This window comes from Chiroxiphia lanceolata, chromosome 4 (assembly GCF_009829145.1).
Source record: "Chiroxiphia lanceolata isolate bChiLan1 chromosome 4, bChiLan1.pri, whole genome shotgun sequence".
Taxonomy (NCBI): Eukaryota; Metazoa; Chordata; class Aves; order Passeriformes; family Pipridae; genus Chiroxiphia; species Chiroxiphia lanceolata.
In genome coordinates, this window is record NC_045640.1 from 73,382,798 (window position 1) to 73,401,031 (window position 18,234).

Here is an 18,234-nt window from a genome sequence, read left to right on the forward strand (position 1 = left end):
ATGGTTCCTCACAAGTTAAATCTGCAGAGACAGGAGAGGTGGACAGCCAACATAGGCAGGTGCTGACATTTCTCCTTTCCCTTGGCTGCTCTTTTTAAAGTCCTTTTTACTGAAACAGATGGAGTGAGTGATGGAAACTTTGGCATTTTGAACACTGTCATAGCTTTGTGGAAACAGTCACATAATGAGTCAATCCAACCATAAAATCCAAAGTGTACATCTTTACACTGGACTGCACCAAGCAAGCTTTACCATGCAAAGGGATTGAGCAATCCAGGAACACATTTTCCTCCTCCTGAATACATCATCTCACACAATTGAGCCAGGAGACCCCGTCAGTATTTTCTCCAGTATTCCAGATACGGAATAATTCCATTTTAACTTGTGAAGAGGCATATTCACCCTCAAAACCAAAAACACACTGAGGTAAACTATCTGTGTTTTGAAATATTGTCTTTATATGATTTATTAAGACTGAATAAATCTTGTCTTTCAAAAATTACCAATGACATTAAAGTTAAATACCACATATAAATCACAGTACGGTTAGACAACAACACAAAGGTGAGCAAATTTAAGCTTGCAGTGGAAAATTGCTCCTTTCCCATCAGAAGTAAGGGATCATCAATCTTTACTGCAAGCCCCGGCTTGTTTCGCTCCAGAACAGTGTGTGTTTGTTCCCTTGCACGTCACCCCTCAAATATGACACTGATAAAATGCAGCAGCAAGTCCCAGTCTGTTCTGAAATGCAACGTCACACAAAGAAGCTCCATTTTATGAGGAAGTAAACAGTGGGATATTATTTTCATGCCCAGAAACATCTATATAAGGAAAACATAAGTTTGAGAAACGGGAGGTAAACGCTCAAAGGGCACCAGGAACAGGCACCTACACAAACACTCCATCAAAAACCACCAAAAAGACTTTTTTTTTTTCACAGCTGGAGGGACATTTGAAACATCTAGAAATTCCAGTGAGGCACAGAGGTGTTTGCCAAGGCAAGGAACACAACACTGCTTGGTGCTAAAGAAAGAACAGTGGGTTAAAAGCTGCAATGAACCTTGGAAGCTCCCATACACACAGGTCAGGCAATTAGAGACTTGCTCTGCCTTCCTCAGCCTGATATAAACTCCAGGATGATCCTGCAGTGGGTTCACACCAGGTAAGATAGTTTGGTATCTATGAACCAACACAGGAGGGACCAAGAGCAAAGAACTGCAGCTCCACGTGACTTCCTCCTCCTTGGGATGCCTTTTTCCAGTATGCCCCCAACTCATTAATCCCTCTCCTTCCTCACTGAACTCTGGCCCTTTCCAAACTTTTTTAAAATACTAAATCAATACCCACTTACTGCTAGTAAGAGAGCAGAGCTCAAACTCTTTTCTCATTACTGGTGGTAAAAGGTAACAGCCACCAGCTTACCACATTTGTAACACAGAAAAGCCAGTTTTCGTTGGCAGCAAAATCATTTTTTGTAACAGCTTTTTTTACTTTGGGATTTTATTTTATTTGGGTTTTCTAAAATCTTTCCAACACTTGTCACACACAGAGACAGGAGGCTCTGTCTGCTTTGAAAACTACTTTAGACAGGGAAAAGCAAGTGTGAGTTACACAGAGCCAGGGGCAAGGCAGCTGGATTCCCAGGCTGTAATTCCAGCTTTGCTGCTGACTCAGTGAGTGACCATGGCATAATCACACCAGCTCCCCTCTCCTCACTCCCCAAAGGATGAGCCACAGTCAGCTCTCTCAAAAGACAGCAAGAGGCACATAGAGCTGGACCTTACATTTAGGTTTTATGGGATTAATCACGCCTGAATTTCGCTAAAATTTACACACTGAAACTGCTCAACTCCTCTGTTAGTACCTGGTTTTTAATAGGTACATTTGGGTATCCACACAACTATTCAGATGGTTGGGTGGGTTTTTTGTTTAAATACATGTGTTTGCATCCACGTTGCAAGAAAAGATTCCCTGCAGGAAAGGGAAAATTTCCCCTCGGATGCAAGGTGAGCAGAGCTGCCTCTTCTCAAGCGGTTTTTAAAACCAACCGAGTCAACCTCAAAAAGAACGAAGGAGAAGGCCTTCAGCATGCAGATCCCTTTTCCCAAGTTTTGAGCGTGGAATAATTCCACTCATCTTTAAAGAACTACTAAGGAGGGTAAAAAGAGATCATGTGAGCAAGGTTGCTGTTGGTGTCGGGCCTGTTCCCAGCCCTGCCGGCGGCCAGGGAGCTGTTCCGGCCCGGAGCTACGTCAGGCAGCAGACGTGATGACATTTAGGAACATTCTGGTCCTCCCCAAGCAGCACAGAAGCTGCAGCCACCGTTTGTGGTGCTGCTGCCAAGACAGGTAATGATCACACTGCAAAACATCACAAAGCAAAACACTCAGGAGAAGAGGCAGAGCCACGAAGGGCCCACACCCTGCAGGATTCCCAGGAGCTTGGAGAAAGCACAGGATGGTAGCAATAGATGCCAAACATCCTGGCAGAGTGGAAAAGATAAAACCATGGCCTTTCATTATCCTCTTTTGCATAATCAGGATGTTCCAGGGACAGGGAACAAGTTTCCATCCCAAGGCCAAAGGAGCGCTCCGTGCACACGGCACGTAGGGGTAACATGGCATGTATCCAACTGAGGGTTTGGAAAGACAGCCCACCACACCTGACATGTTCCCGCTCTCACCATCCTTCTCCAAACAAAATGCATCTCCATTGCACTGGAAATCCTCTCACTGCAATGCAAGGGCTTTCAAATAACTCACAAAGCCGGGACCATATTCCCCCTATGCAGAAAGAGCTGAAGTGCTGAGACCAACAAAAAAAAAAAAAAATCCATTTGCATTTTGCCCCTCATAGACCTGCACCCATAATTTGTTCCTCTGTTTTCCAAGGAAGTCAACAAAAGTTGGGAGGGCTCTGCACCTACTAGGAGATAATTCCATTTCGCAGTAGAACAACATACTGTTTTTAAGGAACTTAAGTGACACATTTATAAATATATATATATCAGTGGTATAAGCCTCACTTAAATTGCTGACTAAATAAAAACATTCTATTATATATACAACATCGATTGTATATTTGGGTTATTGTGTGTACACATATCCATGCACCTGATCTGCTGGGCTAGGCACAGCAGGAGCACGTATGCACAGAGACACAAACTCATCCCTGTGCCGCTGTGCGTCTCCTGCAGCAGGAGCAAGAGGGAAAAGCCCAGCCTGACCCACCCCCAACCACAGGGAGGCAAGTTTAGGGTGCAGCCAGGCACTTGTTTATGTAACAGCGAGGTACAGCCGCAGTAGAAGGCAGCCAGGAGCAGGGGCTGAATGTTAAAAAGGGAGAAACGTGCCCAACGCCGAGGTGCTCTCCATGTTTTCTAAGCAATGACCACTGGAGATCCCTGGATCTGAAAATCTGATTAGGAGCCTGCATCACCACACATGATTACTAACATGGATATGGCCTGAGCCTGCCTGCTTGCAGCTTCTCTGGGAAAAGAGAGAGCAGAAGGAGCAGTATTAATTCTACCCAGCTTTAATTAAAGTAGTCAAAAAGGTATCTGAATCAAACACATTGCTGAAATAGGATTTGTGAAAAAAAATCAGGAAAAACAACACACGCCGTGATGAAATAACTGAGGTGGGTGCTGGCCAAACATGGAAAAAGCCCTTCCAGCAAGGACACCCACATATGAAATACATCTTTTTTTTTTTTAAAAAAAAAAAAGGGTTGTTTTGCAGAGGATTCCACAATCAAAAATGTAATCACAAAAACTACCTTATGCTGCAGTGTCCCATTTAAGGGATTAGGAGAGTAATCACAATCTGCCCCAAGCAGCTCTGCCCAGCATCCAGGCACTGCATACATTGGAAATGACATTCCTGCTTTGATAAAGAGAACTGGGATGTGACTTAATGAACTCTGCAAAGTGAGCCTTTGGAAAGTCACGGAGATCACACCCAAAGGTCCCAAAGGCATCAAACGACCTCGGTCGTTTTATTGAAGCCCTGCAGTTCAGAATATAAAAATCCACAAGACTGAATGTAAAATGAATTCAAAATTTCCAGGTATGCCAAGGGAGCAGATGGCTTCCGAATCCTAGAGATCTGCCAAAAGGATCTGTAAATTCAAATGTTACATGGCTGGATTCTGTGTTTTTCTTTTCACTGAGATCTGTGATTGCACGCAACATAGCAGAAAAGGGGAAAAATAAAAAAAGGACAGATGTCTTCTGATATTATTCCTTCCAGAGAAATTTATAAAGAATGGATACAAACATGGTGTCAGGGAACGAGTTAATGCATGTGACAAGCTAGAGATTCCAGAGATGGGAGGAAAGAAACAGCAATGAGGAGGCATTAACACAGGCACTCCCAATGTAACACAGTCCTAAAGCTAAGCTTCACAGGACCTTCAGGTTTTAATATTTTCTCCACTATTTCATATTTTTTGCGTCCTTGGAAATTATATATATATATGGCAAACAAATCACCTCTATTGATTTTTTTATTCTTCTTTATATTTTTACCCTGTAGCAACGGGAGTTGTCAGTCCCCATTCCTAACACAGAAGGAAAACAACAGTTAATTATAAATCAGGAGAAGTCTCCCCAAAATCTGAACCACGTAAATAGATGCCTTAAGAGAATCAGAGGCTGCCAACCCGACAGATTGCAGACCTGTGTGCCAGGCCTTACCCCGACAATGCACCTGCAGTGTGCAGAGTAAATACACTGAATCACCAGCCCAGAATCCCCCAGTGACACCCAAAAAACTGCATCATGGCTCGGCTGAGGCGCCCAGCACCCCGAGACAGGTCCTACACACAGCCCTGAACACTGCTGGGGACGTGGGAAGGGGCACTGAACGTGGGAGATGGGGGGAAATAAATGCTGTCGGGAAGTGGAGAAATGCACCTTCACGCTGCAGAACACAAGCACAACCACCTCCCTTCCCTGACAACTCCTTCAGATCAGCTGGAGGCTTGGAACACCTGGCTGGGAAGGATGGCAGGCAGCTCCAGCTCTTCGGGGGATGCAGGGAAGGCAGCAACGCTGGCGTGCCATCTTTCTGGGCAGGATTCCTGGGTGGCTCTGGGCTGCCATGGCTGGCAGCACTTTAATCTCACTGCAGATGGGCTGAGTCCACAGCGGGGGCTCCACAGGGATGGGAAGGGATGCAAAAGGGAAACGTAATGGGAAAGGTTCGGAAAATGAAGGGCAGAGCACTACACATGGCAACAAACACCTGCGAAGTGCTGCAGAGAGGGAGGAAGGGCGGGGGAGAAAGGGAGAAGGGGGCTGGATTCCCCCTCATACCTTGCGCTTCCGATCAGCCCTAGAGATTTTCCGCTGCCTTTTCCTTTCCTTCTCAAGGTTTCTCTCCCTCTCTTCGAGTTCAGACTCTCGAACTTTTTTAATGGAAGCGGCTGCGTGAGCCATTTTGGCGAGGCAAAGCCCAGCTCCAAGGAAGCCGTTCCCACCACACGCAGATATCCAGGTGATTTATTTTCTTTTTTTTCCCCCGCAAGGGCACTGGCTGCGAGCCAGAACTTCACGGCGTAATCCACTCTTCCTCCTCCGGCCCCCCAGGAAAGGTCACGGCTCCGCTCCAGCCTCTGCAGCACCCATGGCTCGGGAGCAAGGGAGTCACGACGTGCCAAAGTGCCCGCAGCCACACGCACACGGGCAGGGAGCAGCTGGAATAACCCCCTAGCAGCCTGAAAGCCTTTCGGCGTGGCTGCGGCTGCAGGAGAAGGCGGGCTTCAGGCTTAGCCGGAGAGGACGGATTTAAAAAAAAAAAAAAAAAAAAGGAAAAGGAAAGGAAAAAAAACCGGCCTTTAAACACACATCAGCGAAGTGGGAAGGTCTTTCGGGATTCCTCCGGAGAGAGGCTGCGTCTTCTGGCTGGGAGGAAGGCTCCGCTTCAGCATCACCGGCAGCTGGGGGAGGGGGCAGCTCCCGTCAGCTTCTCACATCGCCTTTACGCAGGGTGAGAAGAAAATGGTGCAGTCTGACTTAGGGACTTGCTGCTGCCGCCGCCACCGCCTGTGCCGGAGCCCTTGCGCTCCTCACGATCTCCCCCCTGGCCGCCGAGGCGGTGGATGGGAAGGCGGGAGGATGCTGCGGCGGGCAGGGAGAGGCCAGGCTCGGGCTGCTCACCTGCAGGCAGCGCGGAGAGCCGCCTGGGAAGGGGCTGGCAGCGCTCAAGCAAGCGCTGCTCCTTGTGCCTCCCCGCAGCCACGTGAGGCCGCATCAGGAGAGCTGCATTCAGCGGCGAGGAGGGGGAAAGCACCGCCGTCAGCCGGGCTCGGCCTGCCCCGCTCCGCTCAGCTCCACCGAGGGGAAAATAATAGCACCGAGGGCGCTGCTCGTTATTATTCCACCCAAAAAAGCAGCGCTGAGGATGGAGAACGACTACAGCCGTGGACCAACAAAGACAGTAACAACATGTTGTTACTTAGTCTTCCCCCCTCCCAAATAACATTTGGGTTTGGGACACTGATTTCTAGCGTTAATAGCAGAGACGGACGGGTCCGTGTTATTCCCTCATTGCTTATTCCTCTGCTGAAGCAGCACATCAAAGTTCTACTCCCTTCTCTCTCCCAGGGTAACCGTTATCACTATTAGCATCAAGCATTTATTCACCAAAATAGGGTGTGGGTAGATAAAAAGAGCCTTTGCATTCGTCACTGGCAGACAGCTGATCACATTCCAGCTCCCTCCGACACCACTGCTCTGGCCTCTTCCAGGCAGGTCCTGAGGGAGAGAGGTGGGCTGTCACACTCAGAGCTGTTTGCATTCCCAGTTTGGCCACCCCAGAGATACAAGGACATGGGAGCTCACTGACAGCAGCACAAAAACCCACCAAAGACACAACTCCCTTAGCCAGGTTTCCCTCTGCATCCTTGACTTCAGGCACCACAGATTTCTCTGTAACACAGCACCTCCACACCAGTGACACACGTCCTGTGAGCCCTTCATGTGACAGCAGCTCATAGAGTAGCCCTAATCCCCACCTCATGTTACTGGGGTACCCACAGAACTTGGTTTCAGTTCACATGGACCAGGCCCATTTATCATTATCACCATGGAACTAATCCTCATTGATGACTTCTGTTGGTACTACAAGGTTTCACTTTGAGAATCTCACAGACCACACAAGGGAATATCTGTGGAAACTACCAAGCACTATAAAAGCATCTTTAAAACAGGGATCTATTTTGTGTTTGTGCCAGTGACCCGTGCATTGTGCACTGAATCAAAAATACATTTCACTACTGGAAGGAGGCACGGGAAGAAGCAGGGCAGGGAGTGCCAGCCAAGCTTCTTCTGGCTCCTCCGTAGGTACAGGTTGGTTTTCTCCCAGTTGTTCCCATTTGTGAGAAACTGGGCTACACAGAGCTAATGGTTGAAAGACAAGCAGGAGCTGCAGCAACAGCCACCAGTAAAGTGAGACAAGTGGAGGCAGGAACAGGGATAAAATAAAGGGGAAAACTGGAATCTTTAAAGGACTGTGGCATGCCTCGTCCTCTTAATGTTGTATGATCCTCACTTGCAAACCAGAAATGAACAGCTGTTAGTCTACAATTCAACCTTCCTGATACCTTCCCAACCTTTTGGTGGGATCTTAAACAGGAAGTATGAAAATAAGACCAACTTCCAGGTCGCCACACTTAAAAATCCTTGCCTTGGGATTTCCCTAAATTACAGTTCAAGGTGTCCTTAAGCCACTAAATGCTTAAATTCTGACACAAGATGCACACAGTAGGGTTTGATACACAGGAGGGCTGAGAGCAGTCATGATTATTAAACAATTTTATCTTCTGATGATTGATATGTGCAGGCTCCTCAGCTCAGTATGAAATAGTTACTCTTTCAGAAAACTCGCTTAAAAGTTAAAAAGAAGGACTTGATGCACTTTGTAACCCAGGTTACACAAGAGAAAAACATCAGACATTGGAATTGAACAACTGGTGCCAAGTAAGGTCAAATAAAATAGCAAATGTTCTTTATAAGATTATTGGTAAAGAAGAACTCCAGTTGAGCTCTGTGAGTTCACTATTACGTCCCATAAACATTTTCTCCCTAACCTCAAAGAGACAAAAATATTTCACCATTGTGTGGCAAAAAAATAAGTGATTTTCAATAGGTTGTTTTGGAAAGAACGTCTCCAGTCTGGGGAGAAGAACATGAAGTGTGTATCAATGTTTGCCATAGCTTATGTCCCTGCAGGAAAGGAGTGTTCTGTTCTAAGAGAGATTTTCCTAAAAAAAAGTAGAAGAGAGCTTGTCATCACACTGCGCATTTAGATCTTAACAAAGAGAAATCCTTCTGCACATATCAGTCTCAAAATTACATTTTCAAGCAAAAATGGAGCCTGAGCAATTTCCCCCTAAACATAGAAAATGTATTGTGGAGTTGGTACCTCAGAAAAGCAGAATATCCAGTGATGCTGCCACAAACGGTGTGTGGGAGGGGAGTGGGAGAGTGGGCAGATGCACAATAACACAAGAAGAACACAGATCCAGAAAAAGGGTGGGTTTTCTCTGAAAAGCATGTGTCATCACTAGCTCTGAATGTAGAAATAGAGAACTCGTGAGATTCAACAAATTCCCACTTGGGATAATGAAGCTTGTAAGACTCCAGCCTCCAGGTTTTGCTCTCCAACCTGCCCCAGCAGCTGAGACAATGAACTCCTGCACTGCAGTGCTGCAAGAGCCACAGCTCTCATCAGCACTGGGCTTTACCTGCCAGCTTTCAGGTGGACAGGCATGATTTGCTGAGCAAATCGGCATTTTCAGTCTGTAAAAACCCAGTGGATGAGAACCAGGAGTAACTGAGTACCAGAGGAGAGGATGTAAACAAGTGATTATCTCCCCTGAAGCATATCTACTGACAGGGGTCCATCTCACAAAGATGAGCCCCTCTCTGCATTAATCACGTGGGCAGTGCAAAAACTAAGTTAAAACTAAGCCTAGAAGCCACACCAAGAAAGTGCAAGTCAAATCTCTTCCCAAAGGTACAAAATTAAAAAAAAAAAAAGGGAGGCAGTGGAGTGGGAAAAGCCTCTCATGCCTTGAAGCCAAAAGGGAGACTGTTCTTTCTAGTTCTAAGGTCTAGTACATTCAGGAAACAGCCTGGAAATCAAAAGTGATTTCAAACAGATCAAAAGGAGAAAGAGCTGTCTCAAGCAATAGTTTTTCCCTGGGGAACTCAACTTTTTACCAGGTGTTGTAGAAAACCCTTCTGGACAAGGCAGATCACAATTCTGTAAGGGAGTTATGCTCCTCCAAAGTGATGCACAGCCATACTTGTATGTGACACCCAACAGGTAGTTCACAAACATACAATCACCACCTCTGTCCCTACAAACTGTGCACTGGTTTAAAATTTACCTCCTTGTTAGGAGGGTAACAATGCACTTAATTCAGTTATTTAAAATTGTTCAGCTGTATTGTGCATATTAGCACATTCAGCCATTTCAGCATCTACATAACTGCATATTCCTAGAAAAGCAGCAAAATAATCCTTTCAGAAAGTAAAAGCATGAAGCCAACAATGGAAGCATAGGCTACAGTTACAAATTGCCTCCTGTCTCACTCCTTGTTTAATCTATACTCTTATTTATTAGTCACACACAGTAGCAATTGTCCTAATTCTAGAGGTACAACAACCCTGGAAGGGAGTTACCAATCACACACCCAGTACTGGGTAGGTTTCATTTTATATTTCCCAAGAGAAAAAGTATCAAGTTTAAAAAAAAAAAAAAAGCTCTACACACTCTCATTCTTATGTTACTGTGTGGAGACAACATGTTCCTCAAAGTTCCAAGCTGGAAATCAGTGTCATTGAACTGGTACCAAAAAGGTGACACATAAAACTGTGTTCTGGCTTTTTTCTGTACCTTGACTGTATCTGTTTTACTAACTGAAAAGCAGCAATTCCAAAGAAGAAATGAAAAAGGGCAAGTTGAGGTACAGATAGACCTAAATCAGACCAGTCTTAACATCTTTTCTGTTAGACCACCTGGATATAAATCACAGCACTGACACTGTAGTGGTCAGCACTAAAAACATACTGCAGATGCAGTAATACTTGCAATCCCACACCCTCCCTTGCACAGCAGGTTTCTGTCTCAAACATACTCAGTTCAACACTGACAAACTTTAAATGCAATTAATAATTACCCAGGGGAAAAACAAAAAGATACTGCTTAGCTACCTTCATCTTGGGAGAGTTACTGAAAATACTAATCAGCAATCACTGTGGGACGAGACCAAAGTCTTCTGGCTTCAGCAGTGACCAAAAATCAGATATTTAGCAAAGTATAGAAAAGGACAAACATGGCTGATAATTTCAAGTACTCTCCCAGCTTCTGGTCACTTCAGACTGCTGGGCATCTGTGCCAGGCATTTCCCTTTACACAGCCATCCTTTCTGAACACCAAGAACAGGGTGTAGAAAGGCCCTTCAGACACCAGTGCCTTCGGTTCAAAGAAATATCCCAATTAGGAGGTAAAAACATCCAAGTCGGCAATTCGAGAAGCATATTTGTTTCATCAGAACCCTAAATAAACTAGAGATAGATTATTTCTGGCAACAGTACCCATCCTGTGGTTTTTACAAAGCCTGCTAAAGTTGCATTAACTCCAAGTATCGCTCCACTTATAGTAGTTTTCGTATTGATTGAAAATATTGACGTCACATTGTATTTTAACTCAGTCAAACAGGGCCTCTCCCAATAGCTCACTGAGGGCAGCAGCAGACATATTATTGATTTCAGTGGACTTCAGAACAGGACCTTGATCTTTTAATTTACCAGTGAAATGTGCCTTCTCATCTTCCTTCCTGCCCTGCCTGCTTTCATCTTTGATTATTGCGTTCTGATCTTTTGAAGTTGTTAAAGCAAAGGAGCAGCCCAGGGATCATCCTGGAGGTGCTGCAGACCTGCCAGGTCCGACTCTCAAGGTGCACACTGTGTTCCTCAGGCTCCCTCCTCGCACTCCCTCATCCCTGCCCTTGCACCTGCTGGATCTGCTCAAGAGGGGCAGGGTCCCACCTTCCGAAGGTGCAGTTTGTCTCTGCTCTGCTCACAACCCAGGGCGGATCACCCACAGCCAAGAGCAGGGTGAGTGCAGTTTGTTGGGGTCTGCACTCACCCTGCTGCTCCCCAGCTACCACCTGGTGTCAGGGACAAGTGGTCCAACAGCCTGAGGGAATGCTCCTTCTCTAATCCTGGCTCCTTGTCTAATCCCGAGACAGGGCACATTTCAAGATTAAGGGTAATTGTCAGGGAAAATTCACAAAAAGCAAGTTACACCCTGAAAGTCACTGCACACGTTCCACTTGTGTCCCTGACGGATCCATCCCACCACTTGTGATTTAAAAGTCCTACTCCTTGTCTTCCCAAAAACCAGGGGAACCTCGCCAATGAGCTGCCTGGGGAGTCAGAAGGAGTGCTCTTTATTCTAACCCCACTGACCTACGTGCTATAAGAGTTCATTCCACTTAGAAGGGATCCTGTTACCCTCACGTGGCCGGACTACAGTGTTGGACGGTGTGTAACCCATTTAACAGGAACATCTGTTGATCTGCAAACACAATTCTGTTCTCCCAAAGCCAACCACGCCACGTAAATAAAAATAACTTCCCAAATTGTAACGATGTGAAAAATAATCACGCCTGGGCAGCAAGAGCTTACAACAGGAGAACTGCCTTGTTTGCCACTGCGTTGGAAGCTGTAAACCAGCGTGACCCAGATCTCACCCACTTTAAATCCTTTCAGTTGCAGCCTAGATGCTGCACGTAATCAGCTCTGCTTAAGCATCCTTGTTACGTGTAAAAGTGTCCCTGCACTTCAGTGCAGCCCCGGGGTCACACGGGTTCACATTTCAATGGGCCTGATCTACCTTGAACTCCCAGTTCACGAGTCCACAGTGATCAAACCAAAGGCTCGAGTGATCGCCACTTACACAAATGTTATCGTAGGGGGATTTGCATATGTAACAGCCTGTGAACCCCCCAAAAAATGAATCCTCTAAAATTAAACATGACCCACACAATAAATTGCTTTTCACAGTTTGTTTCAGTTTGCAAAGTACAGAGGAAGAAAAGTATGACCAAGTCATGCACCTTTATCTTTATATAATAAATGAAAATATATTAAATACTATATATAGCTCCATATTTTATATATATGGTAGTGTAACAGTTTGTTTGGATACGTGTCGGGAATAAAGCTAAGTGCCACAAACATTCAAACACACAAAATAATAATAATGACAATAATAAACTCAGCAAAGAGAATCAAAAGCTAAAAAAGATACTAAATAACTACCTTACTGTGTGGCCTTAAAACAAATACTAAGAACAGCACTTATAACACGATATTAACTAGTAAAAAGGGTGCTTAAAGGGATACCAAGAAGGCATCTTAACACAATATTATGGATAACTATTAACACGATATTGGTTAGTAAAAAGGGGAAATTAAAGGGAAAATACTACGGATACTAATACAGATACAACATACTTCCATCAGGAAGGATGTTGAGGTCCTGGAGCAGGTCCAGAGGAGGGTAACGAGGTTAGTGAAGGGACTCAAGCACAAGTCCTATGAGGAGAGGCTGAGGGAGCTGGGGGGGGCTCAGCCTGGAGAAGAGGAGGATCAGGGGAGACCTCATCACTCTCTGCAACTCCCTGACAGGAGGGGGGAGCCATGTGGGGGTTGGTCCCTTTTCCCAGGCAACGATCAGCAAGACAAGAGGGCTCGGTCTCAAGTTGTGCCAGGGGAGGTTTAGGTTAGATAATAGAAAGAATTTCTTTCCAGAGAGGGTGATTAGACATTAGAATGGGCTGCCCAGGGAAGTGGTGGATTCTCCGTCCCTGGAGATTTTTAAAAAGAGACTGGATGTGGCATCAGTGCCATGGTCTAGTAACCACAGCGGTAGTGGATCAAGGGTTGGACTTGATGATCTCAGAGGTCCCTTCCAACCCAGCTGATTCTATGATTCTATGAAAAAGGTATTAAAGGAATACTAAAGGATATTTAAAGTCTTCTTTCTCAGTTGCTTCCTTTCACTGAGCTGTGCCTACCCACACAGACAGGCCAGGGTTGTCAGGATTGCAGCAGCTGGGCGGTGCCCATCCCTTAGCGGGCGTCCCCGCGGAGCAACACAGGCTGGGGGGCAGGATGAGGATCGCTCAGCTCAGCACTCCTGACAGCCCATTGGATCAGCTCCACATTACACCACGTAGGGCCAGGACGCAGTGTAAGGGGAGGCCTGAATGGCAGCCAAACACTGCCTGCTCATTGCCTGATGGCAACTGTCTGTGCCTGCCCTGCTTGTGGGGCAAGGGGCCAGCGACCCCTGCCCACATCATCTTCCTCTCACCATCATCTTTCTCACCCCTATGTATGACCTCTACCATTGTCTTTCAAGCACATCTTCCCACTGCTTATAAACAGGAGAATACCTGTCTGCTACTCGTTTATAAAAACAGAGGATAAAGTTTTATATTAAAGATTTTTAAAGAGGTCTCAGAGACTGTTTTTAGATACTCCCCAAATTAGCAACCATGTTAAACACATTAACATATTAGACCCTTTTTCTAAGCTAGGTACTTTTCACTGTTTCCTTTACTTTTGAATTCCTTTCCCTCAGCCAAACGACTTCAGTGGTCTCAGTGCCTGACCAAACCAGTCCAGAGGTAGTGCTGGAATGCTGAATTCCACGTGCACAGCCAAACAGTGCCTTTAGCGGGGCTTTATTTGGCAAGGGCAGCAAGAGGACGTAAGGGACTTGCTACAGAGTGAATCCCAAGCCTTGCGCTCCCCCGGGCACCCTGGGCAGAGGTGTCTCAGTGCCTTTGCGGGATCCCCCGGGGCAGCGGCGGGCGCTCGGGACCCTGGAGAGCTCCCAGAACCCTGGAGAGCTCCCGGCGGGCGGGGGATGCACCGGGCGGGCAGGGAACGCCAGGAGCGCAAAACTGAGGAGTCGGGAACAGCTCAGGACACGTCCCGGTGCCCCTCTGTGCCCGCTGAAAAGGCAGGTTTCAAAATCCAGGCAAGTCAGAGCTGCTTCCTGTGGCACTACGCTTATTCCTGTTGGAAACACGGAGGGAAGTGAAGCACTGCCAGTGTTGTGTTTCCCAGCGGGAGTGCCTGGGGAATGGATGGCAAACGATCCCCCTCTCCTGGTCAAGTAATGCCAAGGCAGCCATGAGTTCATATTTCATAGAATCACAGTATCACAGACTGGTTTGGGTTGGAAAGGACCTTAGAACTCATCCAGTTCCACCCCCTGTCATGGGCAGGGACACCTCCCACTATCCCGGGTTGTTCCAAGCCCCACCCAACCTGGCCTTAGAACTTCCAGGGATGGGGTAGCCACAGCTTCTCTGGGCAACCTGTGCCAGGGCCTCACCACCCTCACAGGGAAGAATTTTGTCCTAATATCTACTCCAAACCTACCCTTTTATCAGTTTAAAACCATTTCCCCTTGTTCTAGCCCTATGTACTCTTGTCCAAATTCCCTCTCCAACTGTCTTGGAGCCCCTGTAGACACACTGGAAGGGGCTCTAAGGTTTCCCTCAAGTCTTCTCTTCTCTAGGCTGAATAATCCCAAGTCTCTGAACCTGTCTCCATAGCAGAGGTGCTCCACTCCCTGGATAACTTCACTGCCCTCCCACGTGCCTGCTCCAACAGGTCCATGTCCTTCCTGTGCTGGGATCCTCAGAGCTGGATGCAGTGCTCCAGGTGGGGTCTCGCAAGAGAGGAGTAGAGGGAGAGAATCACCTGCCCTGACCTGCTGGCCACACTTCTGATGCAGCTAAAGCATCAAACCAGCCCAAGCACAAAGTTTTGGGATGGCTAAAACACAGCCCTGCCCTAGGATAAGACAGAACAAGATGTATATCCCTGTATATCAATCACATCATTGCGAATTCCTTGGTGGCCCAAGGATACAGACTGCCAGGGAATTTCTACAGGAAGCACACCGGAGAAGATCCAAAGACCCTTGAGGCAGGCAGAAATAAAGAAGCAATCTCCTTATGTGACAGACAAAAGCCAAAAAGCCAGGTCTGAACAACAAACCCAGCAACAGGCCACGGGCCTCTGACCAGGGTATAGGGGCACTGCCTGAGAGCCCCCCCTTCCCTGATGAGCCGGTCTTGGATTAATTGTCTACATTCCACACTAAACATCTGCCAGGTAACCTTTTAAAAGCACTTCATAACCTATTGCAAACATCTTTTCTAAATCATATGAATTTTAAAAGTCATTTTTGAGTCAGCTAAATACATAGCTTCCTCTGAAGTCAGGGGAGATATTAGCTCCCTGTCCTTTTAGAACTTAAAAAAATAACATAGGTCTCACTTTCAAAACACTAGGTTTTTTTTTCCTTGTCTGTCTAAGAGTAACACTGTAGCACAATTTTAAATTTGTTAGCTTCCAGATCTGTGTTTATGGAATCATATAATGGAAAACTCCTCACAGACACACACAGAAGCTCATATTTGATGCACATTATTTTCTTTCACTGTGAACTCAGCGGGTAAAAGAGCTTGACCACACCAGGATACCTTCAGTTATGTGAAACAAAGCATTCCCCGGAATCAAGGGATGTGTCTGACAGACAGAAAGGCATATATTACCATGGATTTGTTCCTGAAGTGCTTTCAATTCCCATTAATTCCTGTGGAAGATGAGGATGAAGAATCTGTCTTCTCAAACAACTAACAGGAAATGGTCCCAATTCCTGGGACAAAGGCAGCGCCCTGTCTAGATTAATCATAATTTTCACTTTAAAAGCGCTATCTTTCTAACAGGAATAATTCCTGAAAAACACTTTGTGACTTCTGGGGAGCCTTGGGAATAAAGACCTTACAAAGGGGAGCTGTCTGAACCACTTTCCCAAACAACCTTTCGCCATTATGGAGATTTGAAAATGCATTGCAGACATCCATTACCCAAAACACATCCTTGCAAAAACGGTGCTGTTAACCTGACATGGGAGCCTTGCTGAAACCCAGCCGAGCTCATCTAATGATGCCCCTTTACTGTCACTACATACTCAGGGATTTAACATTTCACCAAGACAGCAGTGTTAAAAAACATGAATAAAGATCATGGCAATTTACCCGTTTCCTCCGGAGGTCACCAATGGGATGCCCCCGTCTGGAAATCAGACTGATTGTGGTTAAGGTGGCAGTGAACAGGGGTGGGAAAGGACTAGAAACATTTCTGCACAAATCTAAGCAAAGCTGCCAGGGCAGCTCAAATTTGAGCCGGACATCTCAGTTGGTGCATCCGTAGCAAAAGGGCAGATGATTTATTCACAGGGGTTAAGGCCGTGCTCTTGCACTGGGAAGGGATAAAGGTAGCAAATAGAGACTTAATATTAAAAAGGAGGGCAAAAAGAACTGTAAATGTCTCGGTCTGAGGCTCTCCCTCAATTTATCATCCTTAAGCTCTTGCAAAGAGCAAAACAAGCTTGTCTCTCCACAACAGCCAGCACTGGATTACAGGGAGCGTTTTAATTCCGCTCTGCCCAGTTCATGCTCCCGGAGCACCTGTGAGCAGCATGTGGAACAGAGGTAATCCTTCCTCCTGCCCACAGAGCTGCCACACTGAGAACTCCTTTAAAGGCAGGGAATTCCTTTTAAGACACCCAGGATCCTCTGATGGCACTAACAATTACACAGGATGAGGTTCACAGCAGGAGTTAACTGGCCTGTGTGGAAGAGGCAGAAGCTGGACTTTCCAGTGAGGGATAATGAAGACAAACACTTTAGCACATCACTGGGGATGTGAGAAACCTAGATCTGAAATCCCAGGTGTCCTATCACCTCAGTGAATCAATGGCCCAATTAAAACACTATTATTTATGTAAAGTAGAACAACTCCAAAAAAAGGAGGAACAGACTAGTCCGGCACTAATACATTCATTTGGGAGTTCAGACAGCTCTCTGAAACCAAAATCTCCAAATAAAGCCTTAACCACCACTCTTCTGACAGAGATTTGGAAGGGAGCAGGCTGTCAAAGCGCCGAGTCAGCCAACACATCTGCATGGCAGAGCACGCTGGTCAGCTGGAAAAGTGGGAACCCATCTTTTACCTGGGTTAATTTGTAGCCTTGTGCTCTCATGCTTCCCTGGTCTGTCCTGAAGGTCACTGCATTGTCCACCATTCCATAACACGCAGACATCCTGAGACATCACCTTTTCCATATGAAGGAAATACCTGCAAACTTTTCAAAAATCCTAAACAGAACCATGGATTCACATTTCCATAACTGCAACCAGCCACCAAACAGGATCCACCAGTGCCTTCCATCTCTTTTCTTTGAGGACACAAAGATGCAAAGCAGAGGACTTTCTAAATGAAAACCAGTCTTTAATTCAACATCTGAAGAGAGGGAAGGAGTAGCAGAGAGGAACTGTTATGTACTGCCTGTAACGACACAGCATCCCCCTACAAGGATAAAGGAGCAAGGTTGAGCCTGGGAAGGGGGAAGAACAGTCTGCTTAATGCTGTCCTTTTATTTCCCACTAATACATCAATTATTTTCCCCCAAGCAGAGTGTGTTGCCAACGCTGGTGCCACAGGGTGGCACTGCAGCCCCGGCTGTCCCCAGCAGCCTCAGTCTAAGGAAAAGCCCAGGTGCCAACATTTCAGTCTGCCTTGAACTGCACTCACAGGCTTTAATACAGCTAATACTGTTTAGCAGCTTAATATAACTGAGGGGAACAAAACGCTTTCCACTGGGCAACTGGTTTTTACTGCTCGAAATGAAAAGTAAACTGATTTTTCCACTAATCTTGGGGAAGGTCACTTCCAGATAGCCTGCTCCAGGGCAATGAAATGACAGTTCTGCTGGCCAGAAGCTCTGCTACAACTGCTCTGACCCCATCCCTCTCCTACCATGGCACAGGTGCTCCCAGCAAAGGCTCTCTGCTCACCATGGAAAGAGCACAGTACCTCCTGCTTTTTAGCACCACAATTACCTTTCCCATTTCTCCAAATCTGTTACTGTGTCATGGCTTAACACACTGAGGAGGTTACATCGTACAGCCTAGGGTGTACCTGCACACAACAGTCAGTTTTTCCCAGGAGAGAGAGAACAGCACCTGGTCAGCAGAAATGCACTTGGGATTTAATGCTCCCTTTCAACACACAGAAAGGGCAAATCTCCCACTTTCAAAAGCAAAACGTATTCCTTTTAGCCG

General features: G+C 46.2%; 1 protein-coding gene across 22 annotated transcripts in view; it reads right to left on the reverse strand.

The window, feature by feature from the left end:
- Window positions 1-18,234, reverse strand: part of ANK2 (ankyrin 2) — a 191,637-nt gene that overhangs the window by 150,098 nt on the left and 23,305 nt on the right. For 3 of the 22 annotated variants that reach the window (XM_032684743.1, XM_032684744.1, XM_032684750.1), the window contains exon 1: window positions 5,321-6,049. The exons of 16 other annotated variants lie outside the window; for them this stretch is intronic. In XM_032684743.1, the coding sequence (XP_032540634.1) occupies window positions 5,321-5,443 (123 nt within the window). In that variant the 5' untranslated portion in view covers window positions 5,444-6,049. Of the gene's footprint in view, window positions 1-5,320; window positions 6,087-18,234 lie in introns of those variants that run through there. 3 more of the 22 variants (XM_032684739.1, XM_032684742.1, XM_032684735.1) reach the window with 2 other exon arrangements.